Source organism: Thunnus albacares, chromosome 5 (assembly GCF_914725855.1).
Source record: "Thunnus albacares chromosome 5, fThuAlb1.1, whole genome shotgun sequence".
Lineage (NCBI taxonomy): Eukaryota > Metazoa > Chordata > Actinopteri > Scombriformes > Scombridae > Thunnus > Thunnus albacares.
In genome coordinates, this window is record NC_058110.1 from 33,903,750 (window position 1) to 33,917,819 (window position 14,070).

The 14,070-nt window shown below is 41.0% G+C and overlaps 1 protein-coding gene across 2 annotated transcripts in view; it reads right to left on the bottom strand.

Annotated features, from left to right (window-relative positions):
• plxna3 (plexin A3) overlaps positions 1-14,070 on the bottom strand; it is a 120,224-nt gene that overhangs the window by 46,540 nt on the left and 59,614 nt on the right. For both annotated transcript variants that reach the window (XM_044350421.1, XM_044350422.1), the window contains exons 8-12: positions 11,829-11,952; positions 10,413-10,569; positions 10,202-10,301; positions 8,282-8,396; positions 2,537-2,737 (exon numbers count right to left, since the gene is read on the bottom strand). In XM_044350421.1, the coding sequence (XP_044206356.1) occupies positions 2,537-2,737; positions 8,282-8,396; positions 10,202-10,301; positions 10,413-10,569; positions 11,829-11,952 (697 nt within the window). The remainder of the gene's footprint in view (positions 1-2,536; positions 2,738-8,281; positions 8,397-10,201; positions 10,302-10,412; positions 10,570-11,828; positions 11,953-14,070) is intronic.

Consider the following 14,070-nt stretch of genomic DNA (forward strand, 5'->3'; position numbering starts at 1 on the left):
ATCTCCTCCTTTCCTTACAGCAAATTAAATCTTTTCATAAAGCGATAATGTGTCGCTCTATCACAGGCAGAGCAGACGGTCACACTGAGCCTGATAGCATCCTGCTACACAACACAAGAGCCACAGACTCTGAACAACAACCCACGTTAGCTTTCCTGCTAAAGTCTCCTTCTTATCTAACCAACAAACATGAACACACGTCTTGTCCTGCAGCTTGTTGAACGAGCCACCAAACAAACATTCACCAGGGAAAAGTGCACCGCTAACGTCAGTTAGCAGCTAGATAGCCAATTAGCTGCTCAGCTGCAGCACATTAAACAACATGTAAACATACTTGCAGATGTCACTGCATATATTCTTGATTATAAATCACACTGAATCTAAAAATATGTGTATAATATGTGTTCAGATGACTGAGTTATGACTTAAAGGATGAGTTTTGAGCAAATTGTGGCTCATGCCTCGTGTTTTGAAAACCTCAGAGAGAAAACGAATGAGATACAACATGTTAATCAGGGAGTTTAAGAGGTGCTTGTGGGTGTATTTTTGAATTTTTGACAGAGCCATGCTAGCAGTTTCCCCCTGCTTCCAGTCTTTATGCTAAGCTATGCTAACAACATCCCGACCTTTGTGCTGAACACAAAGACATGAGACTGATCAACAAATAGAATAAAGGCTAATTTATGGCAGATCACTCTACAAAAACTAAAGAGTCGCGTGATGTTTTTCAATTTATGCTTTGGCGAAAGGTTTCAGTCGTCTCCATGGTAACCAGACACTATCCTCCAGCTGGCTTGTTTATATCATCCCGACCGGAACTAATTAAACAAAGACGTTATAAGTTATCTAAAGTCACAGACCAAAATATCAATAAGGAAGTTCAGTCTCCATGGCGACGTTAGTAACACTATCCAATCACATTGCATGACACAACATGACGGTGTCCGCCACATAACGAAATTCTCCAAGTGCACGGCACGAAAGGAAAACGTCGAGCGACCTGCCGTGAACCCGCCCGACTGCTTCCCAAACACCGAACTCTTCTTTAAGTACGCCGACAGATCAGCGCGTCTTTGTTTGTGACGTTTTATGTTTGAGTTTGTCCAAATGTCTGACACAGCTGTACGACAAACTAACCGGCGACTGAATCATCTCTACATTCAATTAAAAATCTCATTAGACTGTAAATGCTGTTTCTGTCTGCTGCGGACAAATACTGACAACGTGCTTGTATTTTGAAGACTGAACATCATCTGTGTGAGGAATGTTAAAACTGCAGGAATTGTGTGTGTGTGTGTGTGTGTGTGTGTGTGTGTGTTGTACTAAATGGCCAATTTCCTCTGGGAATAGTAACTTAATTAAATACACACACACACACTGACCATCTGTATGTATGTATGTGTGTGTGTGTGTGTTGCTGCTGTCTGCATTTAGTGGCGGTATGTCAGTGCAATCTGTGTGTGTGTGTGTGTGTGTGTGTGTGAGGCGTCTTCAGGGCGGGCTCAGCGACAGGAAGACAGATGAAGGACAGGAAATGAGCGAGAGCAGACGGACAACAGTTGGTGTGTGTGTGTGTGTGTTTTCAGAATGCAGGACGGCGGATGGCGAGTGTCATCTCGGTAAAGGACAATAATCAATCAATGTGTTTGTGTGTGTGTGTGTGTGTGTGTGTGTGTGTGTATGTTCTTGATAATTGAATCTCAGTCAGACACATCAATACTAGCTGTCCACCTATAAACTGACCTCTGACCCCTGGAGGTCACCGGGTCATCACATACACACACACGCACACATGTAGGGGCAGAGGGGGTCACGCTGACTAATGACATGACAAGACACCCTGAAGTCACCGTGACAACCGGAGAGATAGAGGTCGTTGAGGTGAAGAGGTGGCGGTTGTAGTGAGAGTGGTGATGTCATCCAATACAATGGAAGAAAGTCCGTGTGTGTGTGTGTGTGTGTGTGTGTGTGTGTGTGTGTGTGTGTGTGTGTGTGTGTGTGTGTGTGTGTGAGAGAGAGTTTGCTGATGTCTGCAGGTATGTCTCCACTAAGTCACCTTCACTCTCCTCTCAGCTGAGTCGGTTTTATTTTGTTCAGTCGTCTCATATTAAAGTTTGTTTCCGTTCGCTCTCCCGTCGTGTGAATATTAGCAGATAAACAGCAGGTGGCGCTAATTCTACCGGTCGGTGCAATTAAACCGCTGCAGAAGAAGATGACATCAGCGATAAAAACAGCGACAATTAAAGCTTAAACGATGGAAAACGTGATGGAAATATGACATTTCTGTTAGTTTCACGTATTGATGTGAGGAAGATATAAATGATATCACCATGACAACTGCTACTGCAACTACTAGTGTACAAAGAACAACTGCACAGAGCTGCTAGCATGACTGTAGAAGGCAAAAGATGCACTCAAGTAAAGAAAGAAAGATGAGTTGTTGACACACACACACACACACACACACACACACACAGAGAATAACCCCTGCAGTAAGCGAGCAGCAGTGCATGCTGGGTAGCGTAGTCTGTCTCACCGAGGTGTTCTGACACTGGATGCAGGAGGAGTTGAAGCGGACGGCGGGGATGCGTTGAACTTTGCCCTGGATGTTGAACACACACTCGTAGTTCTTCTGACCCGACTGCGGCTGAGGGAGGTTACGAGCTCGCAACGTGATCGGACGGACCATCCCGGCCGGGACCAGGATGTCGGAGGTGGGCAGGATCTGAGGACAGCCCTGCAGAGAGAGAGAGAGGAGGGAGAGAGAGAGAGAGAGAGAGAGAGAGAGAGGAGGGTGAAGATGATCAACAGCCTCTAAAAGTATTGACTTCCTGTTGTTTACCGCCTCACCTGGCTGCAGTTTCACAGAACACGTGTTTTATGAAATGATGTTGTATTCTGTGAAATGTTTTTTCTGTTTGGCACCTCGGGGCCACCGTACTCTCCTCCTTCTCCCTCATGTAAAACGCCAGAGTCTCTAAACACCTAAATATTTCTCATTTCTACAGTTTTCCTGCTGGACACCAGATGTTTCCTCCTTCACTGTAAAGTCTATTCTCACCAGAGGCTTCAAGTCTCCACATCACACTTGTATAAGTTGAATACTGAGCCACGATTGGCTCCAAACTAGTTGTGATGTCACAAATCATGCGCATCATATTAATAATAAACTTTTTATTTGTATAGCACCTTTCATACAATAAATGCAGCTCCACATGAGAATAAGAGAGAAAGAGGAGACGTCATCTTATGGATTTTAACAAGAAAACTGAACTTTTTTATGGAAAATGTCAATCAGACAAACATTATTATTCAAAGTAGAGCATTTATATACATCTTAAAACATGTCTTTAATAATATGCCTTTAACAGCTTGTGTCATTATGTATATATGAGATGTGTGTATGAAGGTAACTTCACAGTTCATGTTTACTTTATTATCAAACGTCTGCTGCAGCAAATCAACCAATCATAAAACACCAAAAATCAATATGGATTATTATGGATATTGGTGTGGGAAAATCCCACAACAGCATGTGTGTACTCTGTCACACACACACACACACACACACACACACACACACACACACACACACACACACACACACACACACACCCAGCCAACAAAAGCAGATAACTTATCACAGTCTGTCATCACGGACTGGACTTAAGACAGAGACACTGTACGTGTGTGTGTGTGTGTGTGTGTGTGTGTGTGTGTGTGTGTGTTCAGTAATGGACAGCTGGTGACAGATCCAAGCTTTGGAACTTCCTGGGGCGGCTGGAAACACACACACACACACACACACACACACACACACACACACACACACACACATACACACACACACACAGGCTGTGTCACTCAGTGGGGTGAAACCTTTATTAATGAGCGTCACCACGGTAATTAATTGCCTTGTGACTGACAGGAAGACCATTAGCTCCACAGGAAGTGGACCAGAGCACAGCGGACGCCAGTGACTGTAGAGACTCTATGTGTGTGTGTGCGTGTGTGTGCGTGTGTGTGTGTGTGTGTGTGTGTGTGTGTGTGTGTGTGTGTGTGTGTGTGTGTGTTTGGGATGAAGGCCAACTGTGGCTCTGAGTCTCTCGGCAAACACTCGACATTTATCCAAACACTGCGCTCACCTGTGACACTCTGTCACACCTCTGTGGAAGCAGGTGACAGAAACATGAGACACAAATGATTTTTTATGTGAAACTGACGACTGAAGAAAGAAACGAGAACAAAGTGAAACTGTAAACCGTCTCGCGGGAGGAAGCGATAATTAAACTCAACTTAAACGGAGTCAAACCTTGTTCCTTTTTAAAGCTTATTTAAAGCAGCACTCCACCATGAATGTTTAAAGGATCAGTCTGCAGATCTTCTAAATCTTTCTTCTAGTCAACAAATCTTCATGTTTGGATCCAAACCAACAATGAACTGCTCTACTAACAAGTATTGTGTGTGTATCAAAACCTGATATATCTCATTAAAAACACATCAGTGAGTCACAGCGCTGCACTGGGTCACATGTTCCTTCATCATGAAGAGTTTGGTCACGTTAGTTTGTTTAGAAACGGCTCCAAAGACTAATAACAGCGATCAGGTTTTCAGTCTCCAGAGAGTAGTTCTGTGTGAGGAAGTGAACACCGTGCACGTATGAAGACACAGTTCTCTTTACAGTTAACAATCGCCGTATTGATCAGACTGTGACCCAGACGTTATACATTTCTCAAAGAGCTTCAGTACAAAGTCAAGAGGTTGTGATATGTAGCACAACAAGCTAGTGTTCCTGCACATGCTCAGTGGCGTCTGTCGTACACAGGACTACTCTACTGAGACTGAAAACGTGATCACTGTTAATATAAAACAAACTGGAGGAGTGGAGTTTGAAAGACGTGGATGTTTACCTGCAGGGAGGCTCTAATGAAAGACACTATCCAGCTGCATTATGGGAAATGAAGTGTTCTTGGAGTTTGAACTACAGATGACTCTGGTCTGCTAGCTACTGTTAATCACAAGCAGTGAAGTGCAGTTTTATATGATGGGACATTACCTAGTCGCCCTAAAGTTCAACTTTACTGTTCTGGTTCACTCTCAGCGTCTCAGCGTCTCATAGCGTCGTTTTCAGAGAAAAAGCTGTAAAAAGACGCTGTACACTACCTGCTCACCACCAAACAGACACAGTTAGCTGTAGACCAGCTGGTGAACATAGTGGAGCATTTAGCAGCTAAAGAGCCAGATATTTCCCTCAGGAGTTGGTAGAGAGTAAAAACAGAGATAAAAGAGAGTGAATATTGGACAGAAACACGACTCCACATGAATGATAATGTTGCTCCGTAACTGCTGGATGTGGAAATAAAGCAACTGTTTGCTAACATGTTAGCCACAACTACTCTATAAACTGATAATATGACAGAAGTCATGTTTAGAAACTATTCTGCTAAAATCAAGTGGACAAAAAAAATAATTTCAACCAAACTGAAACTATAAAGGATCAAGAATAGAACCCTGAGGAACCCCACGATTAATTATTGACATTATTAATGTGATGATCATGTTGTAACTGCTGGATGTGGAAATAAGCAGCTGTTTGCTAACAAGTTCAACATATCAACTTAAAAGATGATGATGAGTCAGAATTATGTTCACTACTTGTTTCTGATGAGAACTAGTGGATGAAATATCAGATTTTAGACTCGTTAACGTTTGTGTTGACGCAAAGAGGAAAAAATTACTTGTATGAGTTGTAAAGGTTTAGATTTCTGAATCTGTACACCTCAAACTTTTGAGTTTTAAATAAGAAAAGTAAATTATTTAAACAAAAGATAATTAGTTGACAGCTGAAACTTGAAAGGTTTCAGACACAAAAGACAAACATTTATTGAATAAGTTGCCTTGAAAATATAAAACGTATTTATTTTTGTTTTGCTGCTTCTGTCTCTGCTGTCAGAATCTCTTTATTTTGTGACTCTTCGTCTCTCTGGTTGAAAAAGAGACTCAAACCTTGTTGAATAAAACCTTTTTCCATCCGTTTCTCCTCGTTTCTTTACACTCTGACTCTTCATTTCTTCGTCGCTCTTTCTCTCCTCTCAGACTCTCGCAGCTCCACCTTTCATCTCCTCTCTCTCTCTCTCTCTCCCTCTCTCTCCTTAGTCCGTCTAATTGCCTGGTAATTAACATTAATTGCTGTGATTGGACCCTTTTATGTCAATTAAGTGGCTATTTATCTTCCATTAACCAATTAACCAATCAGAGGTTGTTACTGTCGCCCTGTAATGACACCGCGCACCAATCACGTCAACAAGACGCCCAAACGACTCGACCTCTGCTCTGCCGTCGTCTAATGAGATAACGAGCAGACTGATCGGCCGCTCGGCTCGTTAGTTACAAGAGTAATCTGCTACTGTTACTCCCTGACAGGTGTGATATTACTGATAAACACAGACAGGAAGTATTCTGCTGCTGCTTTACACACAATAAGAGACATAAATACAGTTTTAGCTTGTTACTACAGGTGCAGGTGTACAGTACACACACACACACCCCTGGATTTACGGTCTACCTGCCTGAAAACATAAATATATATGTGTGTATATTGTGCAAGTTGCAATCTTTCATGTAATCTGACATCTGCTGCACACAGGAGACTCTTGTTGCCAGTCTTCAGTCTTTTTTGTTGGCGTTTTCTTCCACTTATCTGCTTCTCAAAGTCTCATATAAGCTTCAAACATGGATTTTATTACATTTCAGGATAATTGTGGTGAACCTGGTGAAGATTCAAGATGGATTAAAGAAATATAAATGTAGGTTCGTCTACAACAATCCAGCTACAGAATGTATTTTATTAGAATTGTGAAGGTGTGAAAAATCACAGCTCATTAAAGATCAATAATTTAACTTATTACAGTTCACAGTTTCTCAAGTGTGTGTTAAAGCAGCAGTCAGGTGTCCATAGTAACAGTGAAAGAGGTTTTCCTCGCTGTAATCATTCCTCCTGTTCATACTGGATATTAAAAGATCCTTCAAATGTGTTTTCAATGTTAGTGATGGAGGATAAAATCCACAGTGTGTCCACACAGTCATTTAAAAGTCTGTGTGAAGCTTCTATTCAGCTTCATCAGTCTGAGTTAGTCATATCAAGTGGATATCTGACACATTTACAGTCTCTTTAGCATCAAATTCCCTCTTTGTGTTTCCTCGGACAGTGTTTCCCTGTTGAGCTGCAGGTGGAAGTATAGTAACAAAAAGAGGAACTTTGGCTCTAAAAAGACTGTAACGTTGAAAGATATCTACTTGATTTGACTCATTTGGACGCTGAAGCTTCATATTAGCTTCAGATAAACTTTTAAATACATTAACTGTGGATTTTGTCCTCCATCACTTCCATTGTAAGGTCATCATGAAGGGATCTTCTAATGGTCAGTATGAACAGGAGGAATGATTACAGCAAGAAAAACAGCTTTAATGTTCATTTGAGCTCCTGACTGTTGGTTTAAAGACACACTTGAACGCATCCTTTAAGGCATGAATACTGTTACTGTTCATTCTTGTTCATTCCTCATAATTAATGAGATATTATATGCATTAATTCATGATAATTCATGTACTTTTTAGCATAAAGTGTTGCTGATTAACAATTTTAAACCAAGAAATGATCAAATCAACAGTTTTCACAGCATTCCTGTTTGTCTTCTTCTTCTTTTTTTTTTCCTGAAAGCTTCTCGCATCAAAGCTTCTCAGCTGCCGACTCTTAAACCTGTCACATCGTCCTTGAACGCATCATCAGCAAGGAGAGGTTTAGTGTGTGTGTGTGTGTGTGTGTGTGTGTGTGTGTGTGTGTTGCTACCCTTCACTGTTGACCTGAAGCTTTACTGTTGTTAACTGAACCATGTAATGACACAGAGAGAGAAAGAGCAGCTCTGACCTCCATCACTGGATGTTGCTGCTGTTCAGACACACTGATGGAAACTTAGATCAAAAGATCCACAGACGCTCGAAAATATATCCTTTAAAAATATGTAGAGAGATTTAAAACTGACAGGAATGTAAAAGTACAAATAAATTAATGAAAAAATGATAAAAATCTAAATAACATAAAATATTAAATAATCTTCCAGCAGGTTTGATGAATCTGAACGACAGAAAACAACCAACTTCCTGCTGACCTCTGACCTGTGATGTCAGCGCTGACCTTGTGTGTGTGTGTGTGTGTGTGTGTGTGTGTGCATGTGTATGTGTGTGCGTGTGTATGTATGCATGCGTGTGCGTGCGTGTGTACCTCCATGCTGCTGACTCGTCCCTCCTGGAAGGAGCAGTCCTGCAGGTTGTTGGTGCAGACGTGACGATATTTACACCAATGACACGGAAACACGCTGCTGACACAGGAAGTACACCTGAGAGAGAGAGAGAGAGAGAGAGAGAGAGAGAGAGAGAGAGAGAGAGAGAGAGAGAGGTTCATACACACAATACACATATATTTTTTCTAATTATATTGGTATGAATTTATATATTTTCATTACTAATCTCAACACTTATTTTATGTTTTCATGTCTTATTACATAAAAACGTACTGACTTTGATCCAACTATTATTATTATTATTATTTTTATTATTATTATTATTATTATATAATCACGTATGTTTTTTGTTTCTTTCTGTGATTTTTTTTAAAGTAAGATTTTCAAGTTTCAAACGTGCCGAGTTTATCATTTAATCATTACATAAACAGTATGAAGGCAGATATACAGTATATATATATACATATATTTATAAATGTTTGTTTCCTTTTCCCAAATGTAATGTAATATAATATGTATTTTATATAATAACAATGTAAATAATATATATATATAATATATTGGATTTTTTGGTTTTGGCTTTAATAGTTTCTAAACTTCCTGCTGTAGATAATAAATCTACAACAAACTACATTTAACTGTGAGAATTATAAGACTGTTTTAATAAATGAAGCAGGCTGCTGTTATCTCGTCTCTAGTCACAACATATATTCACGTATGAGTCATCAGTGGATCATTTTTATTAATTTAATTATTGTTTTGTGTGTAAAACGTCTGAAATGAATGAAACATGTTTGTAATAATTGAACAGAGTGAAAGGCGACGTTTTGATTCACTTTACTGTCATGAAAGACAAAGAAAAGCATCAAATCATCACATTTCAATGTTTTGAGGCATTTTTGCTTTAAAAAAAACAACAACAAATAAATTCAAACAGTTGCTGCGATTGTTACCGACTTCTCATTTCATTCCAGCGTCGACATCATCATTACACTTTTTATCATCATATTTATATGACTGACTGCTGTGAAACTGGATTTAAAGACACGATTTAACAGTGTGTGTGTGTGTGTGTGTGTGTGTGTGTGTGTGTGTGTGTGTGTGTGTGTGTGTGTGTGTGTGTGTGTGTGTGTGTGTGTCCTCCGGCTATCCACACCAGTATGGCAAAGATTTTAAACACTCCCAGCGGAGAGAGGAAGTGTTTCTGTGTTCTCTGTATCCAGGGCTCTGAGCTACTGTTACCATGGCAACCAGCGAGCCTGCCGCACGGATTATGTTACCCCTCGATCTGCCCCGAGGAGGGTGTCGAGAAGGGTGGGGGGGGGGGGGGGGGGGGGGGGGGCGACAAGAGGAGAAACAAGAGAGGAGAGGAAACAAGGAGAGAGGAGACAAGAGAGATAGGAAACAAGGAGACAAGACAGAACAAGAAAGACAAGAGGAAACAAGAGAGTAGAGGAGACAAGGAGAGAGGAGAGGAAACAAAGAAGAAACAAGAGAGGAGAGGAGACAAGGAGAGAGGAGACAAGGAGAGAGGAGACAAGAGAGACAGGAAACAAGGAAACAAGACAGAACAAGAAAGACAAGAGGAAACAAGAGAGTAGAGGAGACAAGGAGAGACAGGAAACAAGGAGAGAGGAGACAAGAGAGATAGGAAACAAGGAGAGAGGAGACAAGAGAGATAGGAAACAAGGAAACGAGACAGAACAAGAAAGACAAGAGGAAACAAGAGAGGAGAGGAGACAAGGAGAGAGGAGAGGAAACAAAGAAGAAACAAGAGAGGAAACAACAGAGGAGACAGGAGGAAACGAGGAAGGAGAGGAGGAAATGAAGGAGGAGAGGAGGAAACAAGGGAGGAGAGGAGGAAATGAGGAAGGAGAGGAGCAGAGGAGTTCCAGCCTTACGAGTTGAGCACAGAACAGTTGTAGTAGATGAAGTTGGTGGAGATGAACTGGTGTCCCGTCTCTGTGGAGCGCAGACTGAGCAGGACGTCTCGCTTCTCTCCTGAAACGACCATCACGACGTTATTAACCACATGTTCCTGATAACGATGTGTATTTATATATATGTGTGTGTGTGTGTGTGTGTGTGTGTGTGTGTGTGTGTGTGTCTTACCGTAGGCGTGCGTGTGTGTCGGCAGGTCTCGGAGCGACGGTGACATACACATCACCTGACCTTTAGCCGCGACCTCTCCGGGGGTTTCACTCAGGTTCTCGAACACACAGGACACGCCCCCCGACAGCGCCGGCACATTCTGCACTCGAATAGTTAACTACAGACGGAGAGAGAGACGTCATCAATGAACAGAACTTATTGATCAGGGATCAGATTGATCAAACAGCTGAACGTAAAAATGAGACGAGGAAACGAGGGAGGAGAAAGGAGGAAACGAGGGAGGAGACAAGGAAATGAGGGAGGAGATGAGGAAACGAGGGAGGAGAAAGGAGGAAACGAGGGAGGAGACAAGGAAATGAGGGAGGAGATGAGGAAACGAGGGAGGAGAAAGGAGGAAACGAGGGAGGAGACAAGGAAACGAGGGAGGAGACGAGAAAACGAGGGAGGAGACAGGAGGAGACGAGGGAGGAGACAGGAGGAGACAGGCGGAGACGAGGGAGGAGACAGGAGGAAACGAGGGAGGAGACAGGAGGAAACGAGGGAGGAGACGAGAAAACGAGGGAGGAGACAGGAGGAGACGAGGGAGGAGACAGGAGGAGACAGGAGGAGACGAGGGAGGAGACAGGAGGAAACGAGGGAGGAGACGAGGGAGGAGACAGGAGGAGACGAGGGAGGAGACAGGAGGAAACGAGGGAGGAGACAGGAGGAGACGAGGGAGGAGACGAGGGAGGAGACAGGAGGAAACGAGGGAGGAGATGAGGGAGGAGACAGGAGGAGACGAGGGAGGAGACGAGGGAGGAGACAGGAGGAAACGAGGGAGGAGACGAGGGAGGAGACAGGAGGAAACGAGGGAGGAGACGAGGGAGGAGACAGGAGGAGACGAGGGAGGAGACAGGAGGTTAAAGGTCAGAGAGCTGCAGAGGTGAGTTCAGGACTCTATATAATATGATTGATCAGGATCAATATCATGTTACTGAAGTTGATCATTTGATCAGATGAAGAAACTGCAGCAGATTGTCACTAAAACCTCCAACAGAACTGCTTCATCCAATCAGATCACTGTATACAAGACTCACCTTCAACCAGACTATTGATCAGCAAACAACAAGAAATCTGTATTGATTTGATGATCAATAGCTTCCTGATCATGTGGATCGTAGTTCTCATTATTACCAACAGCAGAACATCTCGCAGAACAATTTAGTTTCCTCTTCACACAATTTCCTGTTATTTCATCTATTTATATATTTATAAGTTATTCATTTCACGTCTTCATTTTTCCTGCAGATGTGTGTGTGTGTGTGTGTGTGTGTGTGTGTGTGCGTGTGTCTGTGTGTCTGTGTGTGTGCGTGTGTGTGTGTGTGTGTGTGTGTGTGTGTGTGTGTGTGTGTGTGCGCGTGTGTGTGTTCAGTCTACCTGTGTTGCCGGGGAGGTGACGGACATGTTGCTAGGGGTAACAGAGATGTCGACACACTGGTCCAGGCGGGTGTTGAAGTGCTGAGGCTCCTCCCACTTGTCACATGCTTCCTGTCTGGAGCACCTGGAGGGGTCAAAGGTCAACAGGTCAACACACACACACACAAACAGCTTCCTGTTTACACACTTTGATTCATTTTTCTATTTTTTATTTCTTTTTACTTTATTTGAATACTTTTCTTTAAAAAAAAATTTTATTTATCATATTTAAATGTTATTTATTTATTTTGCTATTTTTTTCAAATTTAATTCATTATTTAGTTATATTTTTAAGTTATTAATTAAATATCATTATAATATAATTTTTATTTTTTATTTTTATTCATTTAGTTATACTTAAAATGTATTTATTAACTTTTTAATGTATTTATTTATTTAGTTATATTGTTAAGTTATTTATTCATTTTTTATTTTTGTTATTTATTTATTGTTATATTCAAAAGTTATTCATTTTTTTATTTAGTTATATTTAATTGCTACTTTTTAAATTTTATTTATTTATTATATTTAAAAGTTATTTATTCATTTTTATTTCTTAAATTTTTTTATTTATTTATTTATACTTCAAATGTATTTATTAACTTGATTTACTTTATTTGATATTTAGTTATATTTAAACGCCATTTTTTCATTTTTTTAAATTGTATTGATTTAATTATTTTTCAAATGTTATTTATTTATTTTTTAATTTACTTCATTTTCATTTTATTTATTAATTTATTCATTTAATTCATTTAAATCCAGAGTTTAATCTGAACTAAACTTATTCTTTAGTTGTGAAACTTTCAAATATAATAAGACCAAAGTCTTATTTCTGTTATATTCCTGTTGGCTGCGATCAATCAATAATCAATAATCACTAATAAAAGGATATTATTGATTGTTGTTGTGCAGGTGGAGTCTGAACAGACAGTCGGAGGTGAAGCTTCATGTTTGTGTCTGTGGAGAGCAGCAGCAGTTCGGCCATATGCAGCTCCGCACTCGACATATCAGACTGCAGTAATGATCTGTTTACTTCTAATTAACAACAGATGGACAGAGAGGAGGAGGAGGAGGAGGAGGAGGAGGAGGAGGAGGAGGAGGAGGAGGAGGAGGAGGAGGAGGAGTGAAGATGAAAAGCTGAGAGGAAGCAGAACGACAGGAAGAGAAAAACCTGTTTGTTGCTCTGCTGTGTGATGGAATATTCATTCTGTGTTTTGTCTTCATAATAGAAGCTGAAATCGTCTTTCTGATAAAAACAAACCAGTCGTATAATTTGTTTTTTTTCTGTCGTTTAAATCCTTTCTGTTAAGCTGATTTGTCTCGTCGGACGACGATAATTTCAGCATAAAAGTTCTGTAAATTCTCCAAACTGAGATTAAAAGTTTATTTTCACTCCTCTAAATCCTCCTCAGACCTGCTTCGTCCTCCGCCGTGATGAGGAGAGACACTTCAGTTACTCACTTCCTACATCTCCCAGAATCCTTTGCATGACGTCCAAGGAAAAATTGAGCAGCAGCTGGGTCTCCACTCAGACAAATATGAGACAGTTTATTTATATTTTTCTCAACTTGACGCCGTTAAAAGTCTGCTGTGATACTGAGATTCTCTGTCTGTGTGTTCAGATGTGAAAGCAGGAGAACACATGAAGGAGGTGAAATTTAATCTTAATCCATCAGTTTGTGTATGTAGGAGATATTATTACAGGAAAGAAATCCACACACTTCTCTACAAAAATAAATGTTTTATTGTTTAAAAGACGACTGGAGATAACAAACGAACTCGATCTGAGATCATATGAGGAGTTTATGTTCGTTTATATGTTTTTTTTTTCTGTCGCGGCACCGACGGAGGACGGAGCTGGGAGCTCGGAGCTGGGAGAGGAAGAGCCTCCACCTGCCTGGACGCTGAACATCAAAGAGTCCCGACAACTCGGAGTTAAAGCCAACAGAGTGTGTGAAGCATTTATAGAAACATTAATGACGCCTCGTGGGACACAAACACACACACACACACACACACACACTGTTTTATTTCTATTTTTCGGAGCCGTTTTGCCTTCAGCTCTTCTTCTCTGCTGCACTACATGGCCAAAAGTATGTGGACACTTAAAGGGGGGGACACATATTCTGCACATTTCCAGCCTCTATATTTATATTCTGAGGCTCTACTGGAATATCTCTCCTTATTTATCTTCTACTGG